Here is a 27,765-nt window from a genome sequence, read left to right on the forward strand (position 1 = left end):
ATTGTATTCGTATTAGTTTGTTTCTGCACTTATTGTATTCGTATTAGTTTGTTTATGCACTGTACTTTTGCTCTGGTTTATGCTCTTAGACGCTTGTTTAAGAAAGGAGATGCACTTATGACTTCTGGTGACGAGTAGTTCTCTTGAATACCTATGTTGAATACACTTATTGTAAGTCGCTTTGGATAAAAGCGTCTGCTAAATGACTGTAATGTAATAGGCTAACGGATAGCATGGGATTATGTGTTCCTTATCTGCAGTAAAATATATAGGTAAGCAATTATTTTCAGATATCAAATGTGATCATGATCCAAGGTGACCAATGTTTTTTTTCTTTTTATTCTGTGTTCTTGTGCATGTTTTGTCTCACACCAATGCCCCTTTAAATGCCCCCCTTCTATTTCTCCTAATTCTAATCTAATGTTCATGAACGAATTAAAGCCACATAAACTGCAGCATATGAAATGTGTGAGGTTCAGCTGCTGCCATTCTCCGGCATTTAAAATCAAATAAAATGGATGCTATAAATGCACAACAGGTGCCAATTGACTCTCCCATCATCCCCTTGCATGTAGGTGATTCCCAGTAAGAGTTTACATGAACTAGTAACGCTAGCTACCAGTGAAGTTGGCCTACCAAGTCATGTCTTCACGTTCCTTCTACAGCCTCGTGATATTGGTAAACCTAACATGACGTTGCGGTCTCATGAATGACGAGCGTTAAATCTGACCAATGGGAAGCAGAGTTCCACCCGGCTCAGCCAATGGGGTGATCAGGATTTCCTACAGGGGGCGGTCGCATTGAGAAACAGTGCGTATCGGGTTAGGTTGTTAGAAAGTTAATGGCTGGGGGAAAGAGATCCTCCTCAACCCTCGCTTCGGGAGAGTTTCTGGATTCCCTGAAGTAAAATCACGGACATATCCAAAAAAGAAAGAGCCTGGACGGACGTTTAAGTCAACGACTAAGCAGTATCGTGAACATAAGTATGCAGGATGCAGTAGCCGGGACGGCAATGCTGACGGACGGCTTCGAGGACGAGATTGACTCGGTGACTCCTCGCTCCCCAGTGGCAGGGATGGGGGTAGGAGCGACACCGGGAGGAGCCGGACTAGGGGGCATTGGGATCGGTGTGGGTGGGAAGAAAGTGCGCTTATACGGCGACCCAGGCGGGCCTGCAGCGGAGAGACTGGATTTCAAACTAGCGGCCGCGGCCGTCCTCTCCTCGGGTCCGGGATCCGGCAGCGACGAAGACGAGGTTTCCGAGGTAGCTAAGCTAAAGCTAGGCTAAAGCTAGGCTAGGCTAGGCTAGGTAGCTAAGCCTATGTAACATTCCAGCTAGCGATTTAGCTCGCAGTTGGCATCCACCCCTCCTCCTCCTCCTCCTCCTCTCAGGCCCGTACATGATATAAACCAGTGCTTCGCCGCAGCCCCGGGTCGGTGTCGGGGTGCAGGTGGTGCAGGTGGTGTGTGAGGGGGGTTTGTACGGAGGACCTGCGGGGCGGTGGTTCACGCGGAGCGGGGAGACGCGGTAGGCTGTGAGCGAGGCCTAGCTCGGGGTGGAGGAGACGACGGCCTCGCTCAGCCTGCTGTCGTCTCGCAAACACACATCACAAGTTTACATCTCCTTCTTCTTCTTCTCCTTCTTCTTCTTCTTTCATAAACAGCTCTCCAGTGTGTGAGAGGACCGTGAACCCGGGGACGTCCACGGCCGCCTCACTATCTGCCATTTCTTTAGTTATGGTGCAATTACGTCACTTTAACACACACAAAAAAAAAAAAAAAAAAAAAAAAAAATCATGTAAATTGACTCTGATCCGAAGTTTCTTTCCCACCCTCCTCTAATTTTTTTTTTTATTATAGATAATTTAAAGGAAACCAGCCCTGTGCCAACTTGACTGCGTTGTCACAATTGAGAGCAGCTAGAGTTCATGTTGAGAGGTGTCCAACTTTCCATGTGCTGGCAGTCACACAGGGGGACAGGTGTGATGGCATCTCCTCCCCAGCTGGACATACTGCAGACATGTTGTACATTAGCTCGGATGGATACACGTATCATGCAAAAATATGTGTCACTAGCACACATTTAATGCCCCCTTTTTTAAAATCACCTTTTTGTGACCATGTGAGCAAACCCACCTCAAACCCATTTTCATTTTGCAATTTCAACAAAAACTACTTTGTCGTAACAAAACCATCTATAGTGCCAGTCGTGTCTGTCATTTTCACGATGTTAAGACCTCTCAGACATACTATTGTCATGTTATCTTGCTCACGTGTATCGTATAACTGCAGCAGACAAACTTGCCAGATTGCTAACGTTGGATAGCTAAAATACACTTTGCAATAATGTATCAACGGTCTCGGTTTAATGTCCATTTCCTGGTAACGTAATATTTATTGTCATCTTAAAGGTGGTACGGTATGTACTTTCAGACACACTATCTTTAGGAAGTTATGGGTGTGGAGACGGAATTGACACCTCTGTGCAATGCACATTACCTGTTGAGCTGTGTCTATTATAATTTACTAATATGTGACCAAAGGGCTGTCTGTCTCAACTATGACAGTGAAAACGTCGGCTGATGCCAATGTCAATATAGCCTGGCCGTTTCTGTATGAGCATCAGCTGTGTAGTAGCAGGAGAAGAAAATATCAAGTTGGACAATCGCATCTCGGGCAATTTAATTGAATCAAATTGCAAATGTGTGTCCTTCGTGTCATGTTTCTTCGCTCACCCAGCCCTCTATTTGAGGCTTAAAGGGAGTGTTTGTTGTGGTGCCTTACCCCAGTGGAGACCTTGCTGCTCTGGGCAGTAGCTAAAATCTGAGCCCCAGGATTAAGCAGATGCCATTCTAGGCCTTTCCAGCTCTCTGGATACCAACACTGTGGGAACTGTAGTTCATTAATAGGGGAGACTGATGTCCATTGTTGATTATAAAGGCCTTCGTAGAACTACATCCCCCATGGGTTGTTTTACCCTGCGTTCCTATCGTATAGCTGAATTCCTCCACATTGCTGAATGCTGACTCTCTCTCAACATTGGCTCTGTGGGACAGGCCCTGAAAGCCTGCTGCAGTTTATGGAAGGACATAGACAGGGATTGTGACTGTTACAGTTTTTGTCAAAGGTTATTTTCCAAACTGTTGCATCATGTGAATGCCTGTGATTTATTCTTAATCTTAGTATTGTGTTAAAATCTCAAATGGTAGGTAGGCTGAGTTAGTTGTGATGTCTGTCATATTTGTCATCTCAGTATACCTTGGTACTATGAAGGATGCATGATTAACTTAAAACAATTCTTAAGAAATTACAATCTGTAGTACACTGTATTGAAGTCAGTAGTGCGAATAAGACATAAATTAAGAGCTCCAATCGGTACATTTAATTTGGCCTCTCTTCAGTCTATTTCTTGAGTTGGGGTATTGCAGTTTTTTATTGCATAGTTTTATGGAGATTCCATTACATGTAGTTAGATGTGGCTCGCTTTCAGATTAATTCCACCTGTGTACCAAAATATACAGTGAGTTAATTTCACAACTAACTGCGGTGCAACTAAGGAGTTACTTGAGTCCCACCTCTAAAATTTGAAACACAGGAATTGAACCAGCAGTTACTCTGAATAGACTAAATATAAACAAGTCTACTCAAGCTTTTTTTTGCAGTTTGTTTGCATTAATTTTTGTTTTCTGATGTGTTTATAGTGTTTACAACATCTTTTTTCTTCTTTTTATTAGAACATTACTAAATTTTTAATTCTGATCAAATGATAAGTTCTACTCTACAGAAACATATGTGAATAAAGCTGCAATTTCTAGGGAACAAATATATACAGCTACACTTGGAAGTAAATTAAACATTCTTTTTTAGTAAAGTTTGTTTTTATTATGTTAACCAACTTGTTTTTTTGGCAGCCTAAAATCCTTAATACTGACTGAAATAGATGATAGCCAACAGGGCCAGAGCTCAGGTATGAGGCTGCAGTGCTGTACTTTGGCAGCTGGCACTCAGCTGAATCTCTCCATGTGTGCCAGGGTTTTAATTCCTGGCCGTAGCACTCCCTTTGCTTTGACCAGCTCATCCCTGCGCTCCTTTTTGATGTCTCTCGGTTTAATGAAAGCGTAAATAAACAAGGGCAGTATGCCTGGTTCTTTTAATAGCTGGTAGTTTGGGGCAAATTCTATACAGGATAATGGAACTAATAAATGAGGTATAGAGACCTGCAGGCATGACTTATTTTGTTAGGCTACCTGGAAGTTAGCATCGCTCTGGTTCCCTCTACAAAAAGCAAATGGGATTAGCTCGAGTAGCTCTAGCAATCAATCGTTTATGATGCTCAAACATTTTCTTCAGAAAGATACATTTCACAAACGAAAACCACTTTTATGATTATTGAAGCGTAAATGCAATCGGAAGAAATAAAAAGCTAAATAAACTACACAAAGGTTGCATTAACGTGAGAAAAATGCAAACTCATTAATTGGTTTTAGGACTCATTCCGGCAGCGCTAGTGCAAATAACATAATACATCTACAATGTTTTCAGAATTTCTCATGAGTTTTTCTTTTTCACAAACCCTGGTCAAGGTTTAGACTCTATATACATTACAGATGTTGATCATAAACTAACTAATGGTTCTTCTACCCTCCTCTCTCTACCTCTTCCAGGTGGAGTCCTTCATTTTGGACCAGGAGGACCTGGATAACCCAATCATGAAGACAGCTTCAGAGTTGCTTTTGTCAAGCGCCACAGATGGAGTAGATTTGAGGACTGTTGATCCAGAGACACAGGCTCGACTTGAAGCTCTACTGGAAGCTGCAGGTATGACTGCTTCCTCTCAACCTAATTCAGTTTAAGACTTGACACATGTTAATTTGTAATTGACCAGTTCCTCATTATTTGGCCACACCTTATTCGCGCCAACCAGTCTTAATGTATGCTTTAACATGCGTAACCTTGAGTAAGTAAGACCACACCTTTCTTCTTAAGCCTTTCCCCCCCTATCCCTTTCAAATCCCAACAATAGTTGAAAAGGCCTCAGGCTGAAATGGCAATAAAGAGAACCTGCCGGTTCTGCAAGTGTTATATCAGCACATAGTTTGAAAGTGATTTGGGTAAATTAGCTTGATTAGAACTTGTAATCTAGGTGGGAGAAGGTCTATGTAGATTAATCCATTAGGGCTGGGTGTCCTGGCCTCGTTTGGGCTTATAAACATTACCGGGCAGATTAACGCTGGAACGCGCTTGAGCCTCCACAGCATGCAGAGAGCCTGTGTTAAACGGCTAATGGCTAATCTCATTCTATTCCCCTTTCTCCCTGACTAGTCGGAACTGCCCTCAAGACATGGCAATTTACGTTATCTGTTCGCTTCAGATCTGTTACAGCTTGCCTAGTAACGCTTATTATACCTTTTTAATGTTATGTGTATTTGAGAGGTCTCCTTTAGTGTTTTTTGTATAGTTTTGGCAGAGAGAGAGAGAAGAGTGTCTGTGTGTAGCGGTTATGCAGTAAGATTTGGACAGCCTCTCTTCATTCCCTGTATAAACAAAGTAGCCAAATACCAAGCCTGTTAAGACCATCACCAGGGAAGATGCCATGGCTCTGTCAATGTTTGAAGGAAAATATAGTATCCAATTGTGTTTAATATTTTTGTTTTGGATTATTTTAATTATTCCAATATATTTTAGACCCCTATAATTGGTAGGCTCTGTATGAAAAGGGCTACAAAACCAACAATGTTAATCTGATGGCACTGCAAACACCTTAAAATTAAAGCTGAATTATACAGCACGTTAGCCTCCATAGCTATTGCGTTATTGTTTCTCTCTCAATCCAACAGTTGTAGTTTAAGCATTTTGTTCTTGTGGGGAATGAAGAGAGGCTGTCCAAAACTGCTATAGCACCAAAGACAACTGACACTTTTCCCTGAGCAGAAAATCCATACAGGTCATTATGCAAAACAATACAGGAAACCATATTATGTAGGTAGGTAGGGAAAAAAATATGTATGTACCGAATACACGGAGTGTATATCGATATATTACATGTATTACTAACTTTGAAATGTTTTTGTCGCTCTGCAAGTTTAAACCATTTCTGATGTGCAGTTCCAGATTCAGATGCTCCCTTTAGAGTTCTTTCTCAGACAGCCTGAAATCGATGCAAAGATTCTCTTCTTTAACTTTTGTGACAATCCAGTTGGGCTTTCGCCTGCAAGTTATTTTCTCTGTAATACTCACATACCTGCTTCTGTCACAGTTTTTGCCACAGATCTTGCAACATTTTAAATGACAATTGAAATGATACAAAATTATTTTTAATGAAAATAAATGATAAACAAGTAATCTTAACCACACATTCTTTATGTATTTAATAAATGTTACAGAATGACAACTCTAAAGTAAAAAACAATCAAAACCAACACAAAAGGCCAGAGGTTCAGTGCAGTTATGGTCTAGTGAAAAATGGACCACAACTAAGTATTAAATAAAAGTAAAGTGGACAGAAATAGTAAATGAACTGCAGGGAGAGAATGAGAATTGTCCTACTGATAAATGCGCATTTCATAAAACGCTGGTAAGCTCTTTAAAGATATATGTATGAAAAGTGGCCAGTACATTTTCTGTTTGTGAATATTCATCAGTTTGAGCGCCCTGGTAGCCGAATAGTTACTGCGCATGCCAAGTAAGCACTACGTGCCTGGATCGATTCCGTCCACGGGACCTTTGTTGCATGTCATACCTCTCTCTCTCTCTCGCCCTTCTATCTCTCTCTGTCGCTCTGTTTCTAGTCTGTCGCTACACTCTTCATCTGTCTAATTAAGGCAAAGAAATTGTTAAAAACAAAACAAATCATCAGTTGACCCATGTATTTCCGTAGTTGAGAGGCGTTTCTCGTCTTTAACAAGGGGATGCGTTTCTTCACCGGCAACAAAACACAAGGCACCAAGAGCTTTAAGACTAATTCCTCAACACACATTTTACCTCAGTAACTCAGTTGCAAGTAACTCTACTGACTGTAATCAACACTAGAAACTGCAATAATTCATTAGCCAAGACTCACCAGCTCTAACATTGCTACATCTTACCCAGAATGCAAGACTGTTCTCCCTGTCACCTGTGATTCTACATTTGGCACTTTTTCTTACAGTAAATTATTTCTGTCAGAAAGGAAACCATCTTAGTCGAGGACTGCCCTAGTGACGATTGCTTTGATTTTAGAAGCTGTCAGGTAAATGTATTGAAAGCATTGAATCAGACCAATTAAGGTGGATCTTAGAGTAATCATAACTAAATGTAGAGACGTGAATTTCTTTTGAATTATTGTGGTATGAATCTTGGATTTAATTTGCAGTTTCTATTTTGTTAATTTGTTCGAATGGTCATGGAGTGAACTGAATTCCAAGTTGATGTCTACATAGAAACAACAGCTAGCTGCTATAGAAAAAAAACCTGTCAAATAAGGCAACCAAATACCTCACTTGACCTGACATTTCTGTGTAGCAACTACAATGTTTCCTGTATATCTGTCTTGATATTAACCTGAATATTTAACATGTCAAATCATCAGATGTCAAGTTAATGTGACCCAAGTGAGGACCGCTAATGCCTTAATCAAGTTTTTAATTGTGTAACAATATTCAAATGTCTTAGTAACAGTTCTACCAGATTAGTGTGAATGCCAGTTGTATGTTTTAAACAAGCATGTGGTGTATACACCTCCCCTGACACTTTATTTAGCCTCACTAGGTAGATCATGTTGTCTGTGTAAACATCTCACAGTTTTGGGGAGAGCAAGTACTTGTGGGTAAACACACTGTATGACGTTTACATCCTGTATGTGGATTTGATTCCATGGATTCAAACACCTTTTTGCTGTGCTATTATAGCCACATAAAGTGGTCATTTTAAAAATGACCACTTTATGTGGTCATTTTAAAAAGCTGCAAACAGCTAGCATCAAAACCTGGTACCAGTATATTGTTACAAAATTTGATAAAAAGAATGAAGATCTTCATTCCTGCCTTGTGAGCCCTTAGCTACATCTGAAAAGTTAGTTTATAGATTCACAAGTGGATTAATTCATGTAAAAAGAACAGATGACATCTGTTTTTGTCCAGAAATGCATTGAGGTTTAAAGGTGACCTGCTTGCTTTTTAGCGTTTCTCAAGCAAACATTGGCTGAACTTTTAATTAGCAACTTGGATAAAAATGTTTCTTCTGTTTGCATTGTGTGTTGGTGGTGCAGTGGGTGTAGCCTGCTCAGTGGCTGGCTAGTGACGTGTTTCAGTTGAAACACAACAGAAATATCTGCTTGTACTCCAAGTCACAGTCTTGACCTCATTGAGAGCTCATTGTCCATTTTTCATCTCAAGAAAGAGTTTGACCTAAATACAGGAAGTTATTTTTGTTTAAGGTGATGTACACAACTGTAGAAATAGTTTGAGCGATCAACAAATAGGCCTTCTAAAAAAAAAAAAAGGTTAGAAAACGTATCACCCTCAATTGGTTTCTTTGTTTTCATCTGAGGTATTTACAGTTTATCAATCCCCAGTGTATGCTTAGTCTGTTTTGGTTCAGTGAAATACTTTCCTTCTCTGAGATGAGCATGATACAGCATAACATTAATGATCAACTCCCTTGACCTGTTGTTTCCCTTTGCCTTTGGGACTGTTGCGAAATTCTAGTCTGAGAGCCATGCTAAGTTTAGCTCAAGTCGCAGGCCTAGTGGTGAAAACACAGGAGGACCACAGGCACTGGAGCTCACTGAGGCCAAAAAAGTTCAACGCCAACACTTTTTCCCTTCTCTCTTGGCTCTTCTTGCCCCCTTTCTTTTTATACACATGCCTTTAAAACATATGCTGCCTCACAAAACACAAACCCTTGAATGGTTTCACTAGTTTGGGAAGTGGTCTTCTGAAAGAGATCTTTCAATGTCGGCCATTAGCAAATGCAGATTTATTTCTACTGCTTGCTCTACCCTTTCGTTAACCTCATTGGCTTTTCTTCTCTTTCATGACACGCGAATACACAAACACATTTTTCTCTCATATGGCATTTTGTTTCTCCCAGCTGTGTTTTTCTCTCTCGCTGACCACTGTCTCCAGTTTCCCTCACATTCACTGCCTTTCACCCATCTATAATTCAGACAGGATGAGACCATTTTCTCTTCAACCATAACAGCCTATGAACTTATGGTCTACTTGCCTAGTTGTGTATTTTACCATTGACCCAGTCATTGGCAAAATTATTAAACATCATGGATGGTGCATTGGATGTAGTGAGGAAAGATTGTAAGCCATATTAACAAATGCTTGTGTGTGTGTTTTCTGTGTGTGAATTTTTTTTTTTCTTTCTTTTTCCTCTTTTTTTTTTTTTTTGTATGCTGCTACTAACCCTGGATTGGATTGGCTGGACTGGACTTGCTTCTTCATCTGGTCTGGTGTGGTTGTGCTCCCCTGTGGTTTGCCTTGCCCTATGCACCTCTGCCCTTTTGGTGTTCGGCAGGCATCGGTAAACTGTCAACTGCCGATGGTAAAGCTTTTGCAGACCCCGAAGTGCTACGGCGACTGACGTCATCTGTGAGTTGTGCCCTGGACGAAGCTGCGGCAGCCTTGACCCGTATGAGAGCTGAAAACACACTAAACGCCGGCCAAGCCGACAAGTATGTATCTCTCCCATACTGACGCTGGCATAGTCGCTCTCTTTTCTGTAAAATCAGAGATGCACATTCAGTATGTATGCGTGTCTGTGTGAGTGTTTGCGTGAATGTGAGGCGTATGTGTGTTCACCTGTCACAGTGGCAGTAATTGTAGCAGTCTGGTTATTTTCAGCCGTAGTTTAGCGGAGGCGTGCTCAGATGGGGATGTCAACGCTGTGCGCAAATTGCTCGATGAGGGACGGAGCGTCAACGAACACACGGAAGAAGGGGAGAGCCTGCTTTGCCTCGCCTGTTCGGCAGGCTACTATGAACTTGCACAGGTATGTGAAAGGCAGGTTGGAGCTGGACTTGATTATGCATTATTCTGATTTACGTTTTTGCAGCGTGTATTGCCTTTGCACTGAAGAAACCTTTTAAGTTTAAGATGGTATCACTAGGTGATTTTTGTGGTGACAAGCTTCCATGCTTATTTCTTAATATCGTCATTTCATCTTTCATCCTTAGGTTTTGTTGGCCATGCATGCCAATGTGGAGGACCGGGGCATCAAGGGAGACATAACGCCACTTATGGCTGCTGCCAGCGGAGGTTATGTCGATATCGTCAAACTGCTTCTGGTCCACGGGGCAGATGTTAACGCGCAATCCTCCACAGGTAAAAACCCCTCTTTATTTCTCTGAAGTTATGATTATTTTCTTTTACTCTCTGTGTTTTGAGCTCAGATTAATCTCTCCGTTGTTTTCCAGGCAACACAGCTTTGACCTACGCATGTGCCGGTGGCTTTGTGGATGTGGTGAAGGTGCTGCTGAAAGAGGGTGCTAACATTGAGGACCACAACGAAAACGGACACACACCTCTAATGGAGGCGGCCAGTGCCGGCCACGTAGAAGTGGCCAGGGTACTCTTGGAGTATGGCGCCGGCATCAACACACACTCCAATGAGTTCAAGGAGAGCGCTCTCACACTCGCCTGCTACAAAGGTCAGAGCTCATATATTCATGTTTGTTCTGGTGATTTCCCATATTTGGTTTTGTGCCTTTAACTTTAGTAATATGTTGTGATAAAAGGTTTAAATATTGAGTTCTGATTTGTCCTCTGCAGGTCACTTGGATATGGTGCGTTTTCTGTTGGAGGCCGGAGCAGACCAGGAACATAAAACGGATGAAATGCACACAGCACTGATGGAGGCGTGCATGGTGAGCATCTGACCCAATCCTTTACCTAAATATTTTCGTCTCAGAGTTAGTTGATTGTTTTATATTTCCCTGTATTTTTGTTACAATTAATGCATTCATTTAAGTCAATGTTAGTTTGTTTGTTTTAATGGTTTAGATTTTAAACAATTCATTTCCATTTTGACTCAGTTTTATTTCAAATTGATCGAACGTCAAACTGTATATCAGATTACAGATCCAACAAAATAACCAATTCAAAATCAGCACATCAGCAGCTGAACAGCTGCAGACCTTCAGTGTCCACACTCGGAAGCACTTTGACAAAGCTCTCGCCATCGTCCACAGTCGTACTTGTGCACCTCAGTGACTGGCCAGACTTATTTAATAAACATGGAAACTAGAGTCTGTGAATGCCCATTATCATGATATCAACCACCTCACCCAACACTCGTTAAGATTTTGATGGTGTTTTTCATGTAAAATAGTCCACTCATTTAGTTTCAGGTTTTTTTCTTTATTGAACAAAGGATGTTAGTTAGATTATTGTCGTCATATTTCTATGTTCTTTGATGGATATTAATGATTACGCTATTGTGAATGCAGCTATCAGGTAAGAACTATATGGAAACAAGATATTGATTCATTAATCAGGAATTGCTTTGTAAATGAATTATAGCACCCTGTTTTTAAAAGTGAATTGTGAAAAATGGAGGTTCACAGACTCATGCAGCGTGACGGTATATTGGCTTAATAGAAAGGTGATCCCATATATTTATTCAGGTGCTTATCTCTACATTCTCTGTGTGTCTCGCTGTCCCAGGACGGCCATGTGGAGGTGGCACGGCTGCTGTTGGACAGCGGCGCGCAGGTCAACATGCCAGCCGATTCCTTTGAGTCGCCCCTCACCCTTGCAGCCTGCGGAGGACACGTGGAGCTGGCGGCCTTGCTCATAGAGAGAGGGGCCAACTTGGAGGAGGTGGGTAAAGAGACAGATGCCTGAATACCAGCACAAGACCATAATCTACAGGAGAGGCTGCAGTTGTCTTTCTGGAGCTGTGTCTGTAAATATGAACTATGGAGACCAATTTTTCTTTTTTTTTTCACAAAATACTGCAGTAGAGATTTTTGGTGGAGAATAGCCTTTCTACGATTACATTGCTCAGCTACTACTGGGATACATTATTCTGAATACTTTACCAGCCATAGTCTTAGAATTTAGATAGAAATGTGAATTTAATTTGGGTGGCATTTAATTAATTGATTGAAACCAACTACACGTGTAATCTTTAAATATAAAAGCAAGTAAGAACTTAAAAAAGGATTTAGTCATATTTCATTTCTGTTATTTAACAAACACAAGATGCCAGGCCAAATGACATTGCTTCAGGTTTCTTTGATCTCTCCTCTACCGCCACACATTTAATGTAAAGATGTTGACTACAGTGCCAGTATCAAACAACAAGCCGGTTGAAAAGTTCCTCTTCAGTAAGAGTACACAACAGACTTCAGACCACATACTTATCTTGCAGTGAGTCATACTCGCCCCTATGTTTTCTTATCTGAGGACTCTTCTGTTTTTGTCCAGGTTAATGATGAAGGCTACACGCCTCTGATGGAGGCAGCAAGAGAGGGCCATGAGGAGATGGTGGCACTGCTGCTGGCTCAAGGTAAGCAAGCTTTGCGCCTACATCTGAGAAACTGAAACTTAATGTCACATGACGTTCCAGTGAACAGTACACACTTTGTTTTGCCCTCTTTTTGTATTTGTTTTGTTTTTTAGCAGAAACAAGATAATTGAGAGAGTCATTTGTAAAGTGTTTTTCAGCTTTTTATTTATTAAAACATTAAGCGAATGCAAGCATGTTTTGCACTTTATGAAAGCAAATGAGTCACTAATCGCTAAATGTTCTTGTTCCGTTGACCAGGTGCTAACATCAATGCCCAGACAGAGGAGACCCAGGAGACAGCTTTGACTCTAGCATGCTGCGGAGGTTTCTTGGAAGTTGCTGACTTCCTCATCAAGGCAGGCGCCGACATTGAGTTGGGCTGCTCCACACCTCTAATGGAGGCTGCACAGGAAGGCCATCTGGAGTTGGTGAAATACCTACTGGCTGCAGGTGAGCTAGAGGAAAGAGGGCAAGGAGCCACAGATCTAGTAGAACAAAGAATAGCTTAGCTGCGTTTTAAAAATGTCACCGTTATACCTATCGCTTACAATCCTAATCTTTTGGTTTATGTCCTTCAGGTGCAAACGTTCATGCCACCACGGCAACGGGTGACACAGCATTGACTTATGCTTGTGAGAACGGACACACTGATGTGGCCGATGTGCTGCTGCAGGCTGGAGCCAACCTGGTAGGCCATACTCTTCAATCCTCTTTGTCACTTATGATTGGCCCTTTGTTATGCACTAGTGTGCAGGGCCCGTTCAAAACATATAAAAAACCAAAGCACTTAAAAATATGCAACTGAACATGTATACTACTTACTGTTTTCTTCTACTTTAGAGGAAGTACTACATTTAACTGAGAGGAAAACGTTACTCGTTACATTGCAAATTCTGATTTGACTCGCAAAACAAAACAATTCAAATAAGATGGAATATTCATTCAAATATCCAGCATCACATTCGTATTGAAATCTCCACCTTGAACAGATTAGTACATTCAAGTATTTTGTGGTCCATGCTTCTTACTTGGTACGATTTGAATGCATGACTTGATATTAATAATTCATGGTTTTACTTCAGGAAAAAAGTTTTGCCAGTGTTTAATTATTAAGCTGTATGCCTCACTGTTTGAAGAGACTGGGATCATTCTTGTATGTGTAAGGCAACATTAGACTTGAGTTAAACAGTGCTTTGCTTCAACAAAATGGAACAAATAATTACATATAAAAATAATAAATTGTACACCAGCAACTTGGTAAAAAAATCTTAAAAATTAATAAGAATTTCAATCCAAATGTAAACCATTTAATGCAGCAAAAAAGTGCCAAATTTTAATGTAAAGTAAAATTTCAATATAAAATGTATATAACATATAAACATAGAATTGAAATGAATAGATCAGCCTCATTCTCACAGATACACTATCCAGGTATTTGAGTCAGTATCTGCCCGATATCGACTATCAGTGCATCCCTACTTGTAAGGTTAGTATATCCAGCATCCAGGTAATGCTGGTCACTTGTTTAGTCAAGAGTTTATTAATATTGAACATGTCGTGTGTCTATGTTGCACCACAATTAGAATTAAACAAACACATCTTCATCTTTGTCTTCCAGGAACATGAGTCCGAAGGGGGGCGGACGCCTTTAATGAAAGCAGCAAGGGCGGGACATCTCTGTACAGTACAGTTCCTTATCAGCAAAGGTGGGTTATTGACGACTTGTTCAGAGAAACGAGTTGAATGTACTTGCTTTGGAAATTTGTTTTTGCCTAAAACCACAAAAAAGTTATTTGTCTATTTCTTGAAAAGTCAGGATGTACAGTATATTGTAGATGCATGATTAAACAAGGACATTTAAGCAGCTAAGTAAATTTGGCTCAGTTAATTTAAATATATGCAAGACTTTTTCTTAGCATATATTTTATGAGATTGAAAAAGCTTAAAAATGAATTATTTGCAAATAAGTTTTTATTTGATTTTAACAATTTGAGTGGAAGATGCCTAATCCTGCTAGGATTTACACTCAAATAAATTTAAGGAAAGAGTTTCTTTTTCTTTAGCGTTTTGTTGCGTTTTGTTTCTGATGCACTTACTTTATGTAAGTAACAACACTTGTAATAGATGATAGATTACTAATTGTTATAGTTCTTGTATTGTTGAATTTACACTCTTAGGTTTTCTTAGAATACATTGTAAATAGACTCATCCATCATAGTACAGGAATACTGGTTTTATATACAATTTATCCATAATTATTTTGGGTTGGACACACAAGGAGTCTGCTTTTTGGAATGTATTAATCAGACTCCTATCTCATACACAGTGAGTTAATGTCTTAACCCTCCTTCTCGTGTTCAGGTGCTAATGTGAACAGAGCCACTGCCAACAATGACCACACAGTGGTGTCTCTGGCCTGTGCTGGAGGACATTTGGCTGTGGTGGAGCTGCTGCTGGCACATGGGGCGGATCCTACACACAGACTCAAAGTAATGCACACACTTTGGATATAGATTAGACCAGTTCGAATATTGATGCGTATCCACATATGTGTAACAAAAACACATCATTGAAACCATGTATGTTTTCTCCGTAGGATGGTTCAACCATGTTGATAGAAGCTGCTAAGGGTGGCCACACCAATGTTGTGTCCTACCTGTTGGACTACCCCAACAACATCCTGTCTGTCCCGGCCCCTGACCTCTCCCAGCTCACTCCCCCTTCGCAAGATGCCTCTCAGGTAAAGACAGCAATAAATCACACTTTTTATTAACGTTTGTCTGGGGAATATATCTGTTTTTAGAAAGAAGTTAGTCTTATAGTTGATTTTGAGAGCTTAAAACTAACATGTCCTCTGCCGTAACAGGTTCCACGTGTCCCATTCCAAGCTCTCGCCATGGTAGTGCCCCCTCAGGAGCCCGACCGAGCCCCATCAAGCATCGTCACCCCCCCACCCGTCTCCAGCAAAGGTAAGCGGTGCTGCAAGAGTGTACTCATGAAATGGAGTTGAATACTTCACCCAGACAGTTTTAAGGCATTTTATGATTAACCAATCCTAATCCTCAACTTCTTGGCTCTCTTTCCTTCAATCCAGCTGTTTCTAAGAGACAAGCAGCCCTTCAGCCTGGTGTCCCCAGCTCAGTCGGCCGGGGGCCTGAAGCAGAGCCTCTCCCGCCCTTCCACTTGTGCCAGCCTCTAGAGTGCATTGTGGAGGAGACGGAGGGAAAGCTGAACGAGCTGGGCCAGAGAATCAGCGCCATTGAGAAGGCCCAGCTTCAGTCGCTAGAGCTCATTCAGGGGGAGCCGCTCACCAAAGACAAGATTGAGGAGCTGAAGAAGAGCAGAGAGGAGCAGGTATAATCTGTCATCCATTGAAGATCCATTGTTTTTTTTAACTTTAAGTAAGATGGATTTTACCTTAACTTAAATGTTTTCTTGCATGCATAGGACCGTATCACAAGTTAGTCAAACATGGATGTGGCTGTTCCCCATTTAGGTGCAGAAGAAGAAGAAAATCTTGAAGGAGCTGCAGAAGGTGGAGCGCCAGCTGCAGCTGAAAACACAGCAACAGTTCACCAAAGAGTACATGGAGGCGAAGGGTTTAAAGGAGGAGCAGGAGGCCGGACAGAGCCAGGGCCCAGGCCCAGGTCCCGGATGTACAACTTCTGTACCGGGAGCCCTTCAGACCCTAACAGGGGCCCAAGTACACACCAGCTCTGACACGGATGAGGAGGCCAACAAAGATGGGGAGCAAGACGAGCAGCCAGGAGAGGAAGGGGATGAGGTGAACTTCTTAGTAATCTTGTTGTAATTAAATAATGTAATTATGATGGTAGTTTTGACTCCTATCACTGTTAATTGACCCTAGAGACTGATGGTGTTTTATACTTTTCAGGAAGAGGATGACGATGACGAAGATGAGGGCTTGGAGGAAGAGGCAGATGGAGAAGACGGCGATTACCCTAAGCTTCCTCAGGTGGGCACAATCCTCTACAGGGATGGGCCACAACCACCACAGCAGCCTCCTCTGCCCCCTTCGCCACAGGCCCAGCCCCAGCCTCCTCCACCGCCTCTCCAGACTGCCTTCGTCCCTATCCAACCACTGCCAGACTACAACCCTGCAGACTACCCGGGAAGTACCAGCCCGGAGCTGCAGAGGGTACTGGTGGGGCAGCAGATGCTGGGCCAACAGCAGCATGGTCAGGGTCAACAACTTGCTGGGTTAGGCCCAGGAATGATACCTCAGCAAGCCCCAGATGGGCTCATGGTAGCTACACCTGCACAGACGCTCACAGACACGCTGGATGACATCATGGCAGGTTAGTGCATTTCTTTTTTCAGTCGAAATGATATTGTTGTTGACTCACATTTAATGAAACGTTCTGGTAAATCCTGAATCCTACAACTTTTTTTCTCTACTGCAGCTGTGAGCAGCCGTGTGCCAATGCTGAACCCTACGACCTCGCCCACGCCCCTGTCCCAGCCACCCACACAGATGCCCTCAAACGTTGCCTCGCCCCCATCGGTCCTGCCCCTCTACCCTTCCGTTGACATCGATGCACATGTAAGACATAATGCCATTTTGACATGACAGAGACTTCTAAAATTGACATGCAAGTGAGTACTTGTGTGCACAAAGTCATCAACCCTGTTAAGTGATGTTGTTTTCCCCCCACAGACGGAGAGTAACCATGACACAGCGCTGACGCTGGCGTGTGCAGGAGGACATGAGGAGCTTGTGTCTGTCCTCATTGCACGGGGAGCTAACATTGAGCACCGGGACAAAAAAGGTACGAACGAAAGATGATAAAATGGGCATAAGGAAGTTATATGGTATTATGAACAATAGAATGAATTGCATTTTAGTTCACAATTCACATTCTCTCTGTGCACCACAGGTTTTACTCCTCTGATCCTGGCTGCCACTGCTGGCCACGTCGGAGTGGTGGAGGTGCTCCTGGATAAAGGGGGTGACATTGAGGCTCAGTCAGAGAGAACCAAAGACACGCCCCTCTCGCTGGCCTGCTCCGGTGGACGCCAAGAGGTAAACACATCTTCATTGAGTTTACCTCCACAATAGTGATATTCCTGTTTAATTGTTCCCTGGCTTTAACTATGCAACTCTCATTTGCGTTGATCAGGTGGTTGAGTTGCTACTGCTTCGGGGAGCTAATAAAGAACACCGCAATGTTTCCGACTACACTCCTCTTAGCCTGGCTGCTTCTGGGGGTTACGTCAACATCATCAAGATACTCCTCAATGCCGGAGCTGAGATCAACTCCAGGTGAGCAACAAGAACCTCGAAAATCATTAATTTTCAGGATGTAATTCCTCTCGATCTGAACAGGATGTTGTTTTAGTTCCTGGAAGTGAATGATGTTGCACTTTAGAGACACTTTTTAACTAAACAGTGCCAAACAAATAACATTTCTGTAAGATGTGCCTTTGGGTTTAAGGCACACCCAAAAGTAATAGCATAGCGATTTAAGTCTGTTATGATTGGCATGCGAGGGAACTGTATTGTTACGTAAACACCAAAACTTTATACCAGCTGCTACTTTGATTAATGCTGCTCTGCAAAAAATTAAAATACATTTAAATGAAATTGCATTGAAACCATAATGTGTACCAAGACAAATATTCAGTGATGTATATTATGCTTCACTCTAAACATTTTGTTTATTTACTCTCGCGCCAGGACTGGCAGTAAGCTGGGAATCTCTCCCCTGATGCTGGCTGCCATGAATGGTCACGTACCGGCAGTGAAGCTGTTGCTCGATATGGGCTCGGACATCAACGCCCAGATTGAGACCAACAGAAACACAGCTCTGACCCTAGCCTGCTTCCAGGGCCGGGCTGAGGTCGTCAGTCTGCTGCTAGACCGCAAGGCCAACGTGGAGCATCGGGCAAAGGTGAGGAGTCAGGAACACATTCTCAAAGTAATTCATTTGTAAATGTTGCGGGGCCTACACCTGCTGAGCCTACGGTGTAGCTGGCAATCTTGCTAATGTCCTCTCCCTTGATTCAGACTGGTCTCACTCCTCTGATGGAGGCAGCCTCAGGAGGTTATGCAGAGGTGGGCCGGGTACTTCTGGACAAAGGCGCCGATGTCAACGCTCCCCCTGTTCCCTCATCCCGAGACACTGCCCTCACCATTGCTGCTGACAAGGGCCACTACAAGTTTTGTGAGCTGCTTATCAACAGGTGAGTGACCTTGGGTATTTGTGTACAGAACCATCTTCTAGGTTTCCTATAATGAAATAATCCTCAGTCACAAAGCCCCACATTGCTGGTCTTAGTGCAACTCGAGGTGGTGCTTTTTTTACATCCTGTTTAACATCATAGATGCTTGTGAGGCAGAAATATAAAGGCACACTTACCTTGGTGAATAAACTCACGTGTCACCTGTATATTCAGCCTGTTGCCATCTGCCTGTCCAATCTCCCAGCCCCTTAGCTGCAATGCCTTCATATGACTCCTTAAGGCAACACTACTTCCTGTCTTTGCAGGGGTGCCCATATCGACGTACGGAACAAGAAAGGGAACACCCCTCTCTGGCTGGCGGCAAATGGAGGTCACTTTGACGTGGTCCAGCTCTTGGTGCATGCTAGTGCTGATGTGGATGCAGCCGATAACCGCAAGATTACCCCACTCATGGCTGCTTTTCGCAAGGTGCAGAGTTTACCAAAACCCTGATTGATGGTGTGTCACGCTACACTTAGCCAAGCCTCTGGTTACTAACTATTTTACTTCACATTACAGGGTCATGTGAAGGTGGTGCAATATCTTGTGAAGGAGGTCAACCAATTCCCATCAGATATTGAGTGCATGAGATATATCGCCACCATTGCTGACAAGGTCGGTTGATTTCCTTTACAGTCATCTGTCTGCCTCATTAATTGGAATAGACAAAGCTGATGAAGATGTTAGCAGAGCTGTAACTCCAGCTGTTGGTTTCCTGCTGTTACAGGAGCTGTTGAAGAAGTGCCACCAGTGCATGGAGACCATTGTCAAAGCCAAAGACCAGCAGGCAGCTGAGGCCAACAAGAATGCTAGCATTCTCCTCAAGGAGCTAGACTTGGAGAAGGTAATGTCAGACCCCATGGCTGTGCTTTGGGAGGTGACAGCATTCTGAATACTTTGCACACATTGGATGAGGTCAAACATGTTTTCTGACAACTCTGCTGTGTGTGTGTGACAGTCCCGAGAGGAGAGCAAGAAGCAGGCCCTGGCTGCTAAACGTGAGAAGCGTAAGGAGAAACGCAAGAAGAAGAAGGAGGAGCAGAAGAGGAAGCAGGAGGAAGAGGAAGGGCAGAAAACTAAGGATGACTTCTCTGAGATGCTGGAGCAGAAGGAGGATTCAGCTGACGGTAACACTTAATGACTTTTGCTATTAGTTAACAGAATGCAGAGTTGTTTTGGGGTTTCTGAAACTTTGTTATATTGTACAAGAATAAGGTTGGTAACAGTTGAATTTTACCTACCCCCCCTCCTCAGAAGAAGAGGTTCCTATTGAGCCTCCGAGTGCAACCACCACCACCACCATTGGTATATCTGCGACCTCCACCACTTTCACTACAGCTTTTGGGAAGAAGAGGGCGAGTGTGGCCACTACCCCGAGCACCAACCGCAAGAACAAAAAGAACAAGACCAAGGACTCGCCCAATGAACCAATCATATTACAGGATCCGCAGGTGAGCACTAATGCTTTTATCAATGATAGTGTTTGTCTTTTCTGATTCATGTTTTGCAGTGGATATCTTATTATCCAGACTAATAGTACCTTTACTTATGAAAGAAATCGAATATATTGACCTCTCTTTTTCCCTCTAGGTTGCACTTGCACAGCACAAGGCTGACAAGAACAAGATCCACGGTGAGCCGAGGGGCGGGGGTGGGGGACTGGCAGGTGGCAACAGCGATTCTGACCCCTTGGATAGCACCGACTGTGCCAGTGAGAGCAGCAGCAGCGGGGGCAAGAGTCAGGAGCTTAACTACCTCCCTGACCTCACCTCCTCCGCCTCCTCCTCCTCCTCTTCCTCGTCCTCCTCGTCCTCAGTCCCCTCCTCAGGAGCAGCCCAGAGCCTCCTGCGCGGCTTAGAGAAGAGACACTGTCCTCAGCCGCAGACTGACTTCAAGGTGGACAACAAGGTCACAGTCTCCATCTCAAAAGCAACGCAAAAGTGAGTCCCTGTCAGAGCAGAGCACATTTATCATTTGTGTCTGTATAGCTGCTCATCTAGGGAGAACAAGCTGAGTTTAAAAAATGCTTAGTTACCGTGTGAACTATATGCAGTATGTATTGTTATTTAAATGTATTTCAGTGTCAACCAACATGACAAATAATAGATTATATCTTCATTATTTTGTCACAGAGCTCTGGACACGAGCGATTCCACCTCCAACTCCTTGCCCTCTACATTCAAGACCATGGCTCTTCCAATCACCTCACCCAACAGTAAGCTCAGCCTCACAAGCCCTAAGAGAGGCCAGAAGAGAGAAGAAGGTTGGAAGGAGGTTGTCAGAAGGTCAGTTGTTTATTTTTGGTTTTGTTTGTTTGCGTTGCAACATTTCACATGGTTTTGATTTTTAATTTATGTGCATCCATCTAAAAAAAGAAAAAAAGATGGTTCTTAAATTCTGCACAGAACTTATTTGGTTTGAGGACATTTGTGATGTAAATTGCCATAAATAGTGTTGACATCTGCCAGTATAGACACATGGATAATGAAATTTCACTGCTTCTTTTATAGATCAAAGAAGCTGTCTGTGCCAGCCTCCGTTGTGTCTCGGATCATGGGCAGAGGAGGCTGCAACATCACAGCAATCCAGGACGTGACAGGAGCACACATTGACGTAGACAAACAGAAGGACAAGAACGGGGAGAGGATGATCACCATAAGGTAAAAATAATGCCCTCTGGTGGACTGTAAATGGCACTGCAGCTGGAGTAGAAACAGTTAGTGAGCTGCATTAATCATGTCAGCCCCTCCTGGATGATGTCATTCATTTCCACTGGGCTAGTCTGACAGTGCATCAGTCCAACAATAGGTTTGTAGAATTCAGGGAAGTTTAATGTTCTAGGCTCTTTATATCTAATCATCTTTAATATTGTTTAGTATTAAATGTTATGTCATAAACATCAGCTGATCAGTTCCATAGAAACCAGAACTGCTGAGCATGGAAGGAGCAAGATGAAAATAATATAACTTTTGCTAAAGCAAATTTGCACACACATATAAGAGTCTCTATTTCAACAACTTTGTTGGGGAACATAGACTCAGTTCCACATGAAGAGCAGAAACTTTTCAGGCCAGGTAGATTCCACTCACATTGGTGCGACCAATGAAAGTGTAGCCCTTCATGGATGTTGTGCCTGCATCTTGTTGCACCATTGTTATGGTGAAAACAAAGTGTTTCACTAGCACTAAGAAACTAGAGTCAAGATAAGGCTGAGTGCACGATAAAAACAAGTCTGAAGCGATAGTAGACCACAGACTTTAAACACCAATCAAGTAACTGTGCAGTGCAACCTACCCAAAACTCAGCACATGAAAAGGGACCATTCTTACATTTCATGCCTAAAACTTATTTTGTTGTGCTCTAGTCTGTCACAAGACTTTATCAGACCAAATCTTGTCATAATTCTTTTGAGCACAAAAACATAGTCTGAAAGAAGTGTTCTTTGTTGCAGAGGAGGGACGGAGTCTACAAGGTATGCAGTCCAGCTGATCAATGCTCTCATCCAAGACCCCGCTAAAGAGCTTGAAGATCTGATCCCAAGGAATCACATCAGAGCCCCAGGCTCTAAAACGACCTCAGCTTCCTTCGCCAGTTCCGCAGGGGCTACCAGCGGTTCTGCCACTGGGCCAAAGGCCCTGAGCTCATTGGTAACGTCCACAGGCGTCTCGTTCCAGCCCTCTTCATCCTCGTCTTCACCCTCCTCTCAGGCCGGGGGAAAGATTGGTAAGGGGCTGTCGTCAAATGTTAGACAGCCCTTCCCTGTGTCTCTGCCCTTGGCGTATGCCCACCCTCAGCTGGCTCTACTGGCTGCTCAGACCATGCACCAGATCAGACACCCTCGTCTACCCATGGCTCAGTTTGGTGGCACCTTCTCTCCCGCCGCCAGCACCTGGGGGCCCTTTCCTGTGCGTCCTGTGAGTCCCGGCAGTGCTAACGGCTCCCCCAAGCACAATGGAGGAACCAACAGCACTGTAGGCCAGGCTAGACCCAACTCGACCCATAGTGAGCACAGCAACACAGGCAGCTCAGGAGCCTCAGTCACGAGCACTAACACCAGCACCACCAGTGCTCCTAACACGTCTACAGCTGCAGCCTCGCCTCATACCCCTAATCCTACTCCATACAATCCCCAGCCGAGCATCCCCACTCCTTCCTCTGTCAGAAAACAGCTCTTTGGCCCTGACCACAAGCCTGCTGGTGTCACCCCTGTGTGTGTTGCTGCCACTTCTACTAGCGGCAGCAATGCAGTACGAGGCACAGGTTCTCCTGCACATCACAGTTCCACTACAACTACTGCTAATGCCCCTCAGCAGCCTATCGGATCTATCTCACAGCCCCCCATCCAGCCTAAAACAGAGCCCAGTGCCGTTGCTCCTCCTGGAAAAGACAAGCCCTCTCTATCTGCAGAGAACCAGGCTGTTTCTGTCAGTGAGAACATCAACTCTGTGGGTTTCTCTGCACCCGCCATGGCTTTACCTCCCAAGCCAGAGCCTCGACAGCAGTTACCTCCTCCCCCCTCCTCTGCATCATCCACAGAGGCTCCACCGCCCCTCCTTAACCCACAGCAGAGCTCCCACCACCCCTCAGCACCCCCTCCTAACCTCTCACACAATGTTGCACACCCCAACAACACCGTACCCCACTTCTCAGCCCCTGCACCCAGAGTCTCCCATCGTATGCAGCCACCAGGGCCTTACTATTCCCTTCCTGAGCAGCAGCAGACGCAACAACAACAACAGCAGCAGCAGCAGCATCAGCAGCAGCAGCATCAGCAGCAGCAACAACAATCTGTGTTCGTGCCCTTCAATGCTCAACAAGAAACCCTGAAGCAGGCCCAAAACCAGACGTCCCAGCAGACGAATATGCCTCCACAAGCCCAGAACCAAGCCCATGCTCAAGGCTCCCTTCAGGTCTCTGCAAACCTGGGGATGATGAACGGTTCCCAGATGCAGCATGTGGCTAATGCTGGCAAGCCTCAGCAGATGCCCCCAAACTTTGGTCCTGCAGGCCTCTTCAACTTCAGCAGTATCTTTGATAACAATAACCACGTGAGTTGAAGTAACATTTAGAATTCAAACATTAGCCTGACGTCTTGTTTTACTTTTAGCTGTCCTTGTGTAGTGACTTTATGATACAAAAGGAGTTTGAATAGCTTTTTTTGCTGTAACAAAACTTCAGTTCTACCATACCCAGTAATTATAACTCCGTTATCAATTGTGGCCGCTTTGCAGGTTGGAAACAATCAGGTGTGGGGTGCGTGCCATCTGCCAGCTCGATCACCTCCAGAGCAGTCGTACTCGGCCCCACAAGCCTACATGAGCATGGGCCAGATAGAGAATATGATGCCCCCACCTCCTCCAGACAGCTCCAAAGCCCCTGGCTACCGCTCTGCCTCCCAGAGGATGGTCAACAGCCCCATCGGTATGACTATTTTCATTTGACTTTTTACATGATCGTTGTGTAGAGGATTGTTTAACTTGTTGAAATCCCTTTGAGATTAAAAATCAGTCATTAAGAGGAATGTATATTAAATAACTGCATCAAAATGGTTAGTTTTAAAAATGGTTTACATGTGAGAAAACATAGCATGGTAATTGTGTCTAAACAAAAGACCAAAAAGGGAGGTTTTGAGGTAATGTTTGCTTTCTCATGTGCTTAATAATGAGCTGTCTCTTTTAATTGTCTGCACCCACAGCATTGACCAGCTATGCCACCAGTATCTCTGGCAGCCCTGTGTATCTGCACGGTCAAACAGTTGGAGCACCCTCATTCAGCAGACAGCACTTTTCCCCTCACCCATGGAGTGCATCAACATCAGGTACTAGGATCTTTTTTTAACATTGGTATTCTTTTACAACTTTTCAACCTTTAATTATCTATTTAGACTTTTAAAAAAAGTATTTTTCTAACTGATCTTTTAATAATCCTTTTTAAACTTATGCCAGTTTTACCGTCTTATTTCATTTCTTTTTTTTTTCCAGTTTTTGGCAAAACTTTTTAAATGTGTACATTTGATTTGCCCCTAACTATTTCATCCTCTACTGTCTCTTCTACACCAGGTGAATCTCCTGTCCCGCCTCCATCTACGGTGTCATCCTCCGCCCTTAACACCTCAGCTGTGCCCCCTCCTCCCCAGCCTAAGCCAGGCAGCTCCATGCAGCAGGACCGGAAGGTTCCCCCACCCATCGGCACTGAGCGTCTGGCCAGGATCAGGCAAACTGGTTCTGTCAACCCGCCTCTCCTCACCACCAGCTACACAGCATCTGTTGGGCAGGGAGGCATTTGGTCATTCGGGGTTGGCAGTGCTTCAGGTAAGCACAAATGAAAATAATGTTCTGGTATTTTGTTTTTCTTTGTTAAGAGAAAAAGGGAACAATGTAAATGTATCTCAGAAGTGTGTCTTAGACACAACCACATACTTCAAGCTCAGTTACTGATATCCACTAATAACGCCAACCCTCTGTGTGTCTTGATACAGAGGCCATGTCTGGTTGGTCCCAGCCCCTGATGAGCAGCCACATGATGCACCCTCAGCTGCAGGCAGAGCAGTCAGCCTTCTCTCAGCACCAGCCCATGGAGCAGGATGACACAGGCATTGCAAACCCTGCTAACAACTACCACCAGCCGCAGCATTTGCCCAACAGTTACATGGACTTCCCAAAGGTAACACAGAGCCATAGCTCTGTAGATGATTCAACCCATGTTTCTCCTATGTACACACCTTTTACCAATGGCATTATTGTCTGTTCAGGGGATGCCTATGTCAATGTATGGAGGAACCATGCTGCCCCCTCATCCTCCCATGGCAGAGGGGCCGGGGGGACCGATGTACAATGGTTTGCACGCTGGTGACCCCGCATGGAGCCCCATTATCAAAGTGGTCCCAAACAACGCAGATAACTCTGACCCACAACAGCAGGTAATGTTTTTATTTTATTTTACCCATGCTGTCTTATCATACGCTTAAAGTTGAACTGTCATGCTTGTGTTTCTGCCATTAGTCACATGTAATATTTGACTTCAATCGTTCTAACATATTCCCCTTGTTGATCCTCTCTCCTCTCAGGTGTGGCCTGGTACCTGGGCACCTCATGTGGGCAATGTGCACCTGAACCACGTCAACTAGACAGCGTCCACAGCAATCAAACGCACACAGCATGACCCACAGCGCAAACATTAATTACCAACTGACGAATATGACCGAATAAGACACAGAAAAAAGAAAAAATGTACAACATGTTAACTTTAGTAGAGACCTGAGTGCAGAGCAGAGGTTGAAGAATTGGAAGTTCTCTTGACACCATTCTTTGATGTGCCTATCTCAAACAAATAGAGGAAATTGGGCGAGAGCTGTTAGCAGTTTCCCGATGATGCAAACAAACATGCGCGATCACCTGTTCAACAGGATCCATTCTCTGCGTAGTTTAGCGATTTTGACTTAAACCCACATACAACGTTCTTGGGCTGCAGGGGGCTCAACATGAAGTAGCTATTTAAACTTGGCCCAGAACTAGATGATGATTACCTAAAGAGAAAGAGAAATCAGAACCTTTTAGAGTGGTAAATACATGTATAATTGTTTACATACTAAAAAGGGTTAAAATGAGAGTAAATTTCATGTCGTATAGTGGCTCTACTTTATGTAGCCTGTATTAATGTGAAATATTTACCTTAATATTCAATAAAAAGATTGAAAAGTATTTGTTTTGTCTTTACTACTCCTACTATTCCATGTTCTGACATCAACACTTGGTACATGTTTAATCTAATGAGTTATGCCATTTTTTTTTACTCCTTTTTGGGCAGCGTCTCCTTCTTTACCGTCATTCACAGCTGGAGTCCATGAGCAGTCTTAAAACCTGCCTTTATGGTCGCAAATTGGATTTTTTTATTGCTCAGTATTGAGCTCTCTGGAAGGGCTTCGCTGTCATGCCAGATTATACTTCAGCAGGATACATTTGTTGGAATCTGACCTTGGATCAAGTGGGGAAGCTAGCAGGGGCATTCAAAACATGTATACAGCCGTTGGATGATACTTAAAACTACATGTTTTAGACCTTAAAATACAACACTACTTCTTACTTGGGGTACTTGAATTTCAATGATGTTTGTAACACTGGATTTTACCAGTTGCTCCCCGGGCGCTTCATTGCAGCAGCCCACTGCTCCTCCGGGATGGGTTAAATGCAGAGAAATAATTTCCCCATTGTGGGACTAATAAAGGCTTAATTATAATTATTACCCAATACTGCCACTTAGTGGTAAGAGTGTTTTTTGGTTTTTTTTGAGATTGGCAAACATTTTACTAGTAATACTATTACAATACTGTCAGTATTAAATAGATTAGATTAAACTTTATTGTCATTGCACAGAGTACAAGTACTAGGACAACGAAATGCAGTTTTAGCATCTAACCAGAAGTGCAAAAAGAAGCAGTAAAGGTGCAGTGCAATGTGCTGGATAAATGACAGTATAAATAATAAAAAAATTAAAAATAACAGTATGAGTAGTATAACAATATAGACAGTATGAACAGTGGATATGAAATGCAAGCTATATACAGTATATATATATATATATATATATATATATATATATATATATATATAGTCTAAACCGTAAGTATGTATAGTCACTGGAGATAGTTGGATAGATGTACTTTATTAATACCCAATAAGAAATTACTGTTACAACAGTATATTATCCAGGCATTACACAGGAACAGTAAAAATACACAACACTAGAGATGAAATACACAATATGAATGTATTAGAATATACAAACAAACTACAACAAGGATATAAAATGTAAATATAGGATAACGTACTATAAACATTAGACTTAATCTTCTTGTCTATTTCAAACATCTAATGATCATACAAAATGTGGTCTTAGGATATTATAGTTGACAATTCTTTGGATTGTTTAATTCCTTGCAACATGTATCTTAATTTGTGTAGCTGAACAATGCTTATCTGAGCCTGTAGGCCACAGTTCAAAATGTTATTACCTCTTCACTGAAGC

At 43.1% G+C, this 27,765-nt stretch overlaps 1 protein-coding gene across 5 annotated transcripts; it reads left to right on the plus strand.

Annotated features, from left to right (window-relative positions):
- Window positions 1-816: 816 nt before the first annotated feature.
- ankhd1 (ankyrin repeat and KH domain containing 1) lies at window positions 817-26,439 on the plus strand. Of its 5 annotated transcripts, none has more exons than XM_054597233.1 (39): window positions 817-1,264; window positions 4,665-4,818; window positions 9,505-9,661; window positions 9,816-9,978; window positions 10,163-10,310; window positions 10,403-10,636; window positions 10,758-10,850; window positions 11,644-11,807; window positions 12,417-12,498; window positions 12,757-12,948; window positions 13,077-13,186; window positions 14,117-14,204; window positions 14,860-14,987; window positions 15,095-15,238; window positions 15,365-15,467; window positions 15,593-15,852; window positions 15,995-16,282; window positions 16,394-16,817; window positions 16,923-17,062; window positions 17,177-17,288; window positions 17,397-17,542; window positions 17,640-17,782; window positions 18,197-18,410; window positions 18,527-18,702; window positions 19,008-19,170; window positions 19,261-19,356; window positions 19,469-19,585; window positions 19,700-19,868; window positions 19,996-20,192; window positions 20,332-20,681; window positions 20,874-21,026; window positions 21,252-21,401; window positions 22,193-23,789; window positions 23,973-24,162; window positions 24,437-24,559; window positions 24,801-25,052; window positions 25,220-25,404; window positions 25,493-25,660; window positions 25,808-26,439. In XM_054597233.1, the coding sequence occupies exons 1-39, from the start codon at window positions 986-988 to the stop codon at window positions 25,865-25,867; spliced, it is 8,112 nt and encodes a 2,703-aa protein (XP_054453208.1). In that variant the 5' UTR covers window positions 817-985; the 3' UTR covers window positions 25,868-26,439. The 5 variants fall into 5 exon arrangements, with proteins under 5 accessions (XP_054453208.1, XP_054453209.1, XP_054453211.1 ...); XM_054597234.1 differs by having other exon boundaries at window positions 10,758-10,852; window positions 11,652-11,807; window positions 25,808-26,433; XM_054597236.1 differs by having other exon boundaries at window positions 9,831-9,978; window positions 10,758-10,852; window positions 11,652-11,807; window positions 25,808-26,433.
- The last annotated feature ends 1,326 nt before the right edge of the window (window positions 26,440-27,765 follow it).

This window comes from Anoplopoma fimbria, chromosome 4 (assembly GCF_027596085.1).
Source record: "Anoplopoma fimbria isolate UVic2021 breed Golden Eagle Sablefish chromosome 4, Afim_UVic_2022, whole genome shotgun sequence".
Taxonomy (NCBI): domain Eukaryota; kingdom Metazoa; phylum Chordata; class Actinopteri; order Perciformes; family Anoplopomatidae; genus Anoplopoma; species Anoplopoma fimbria.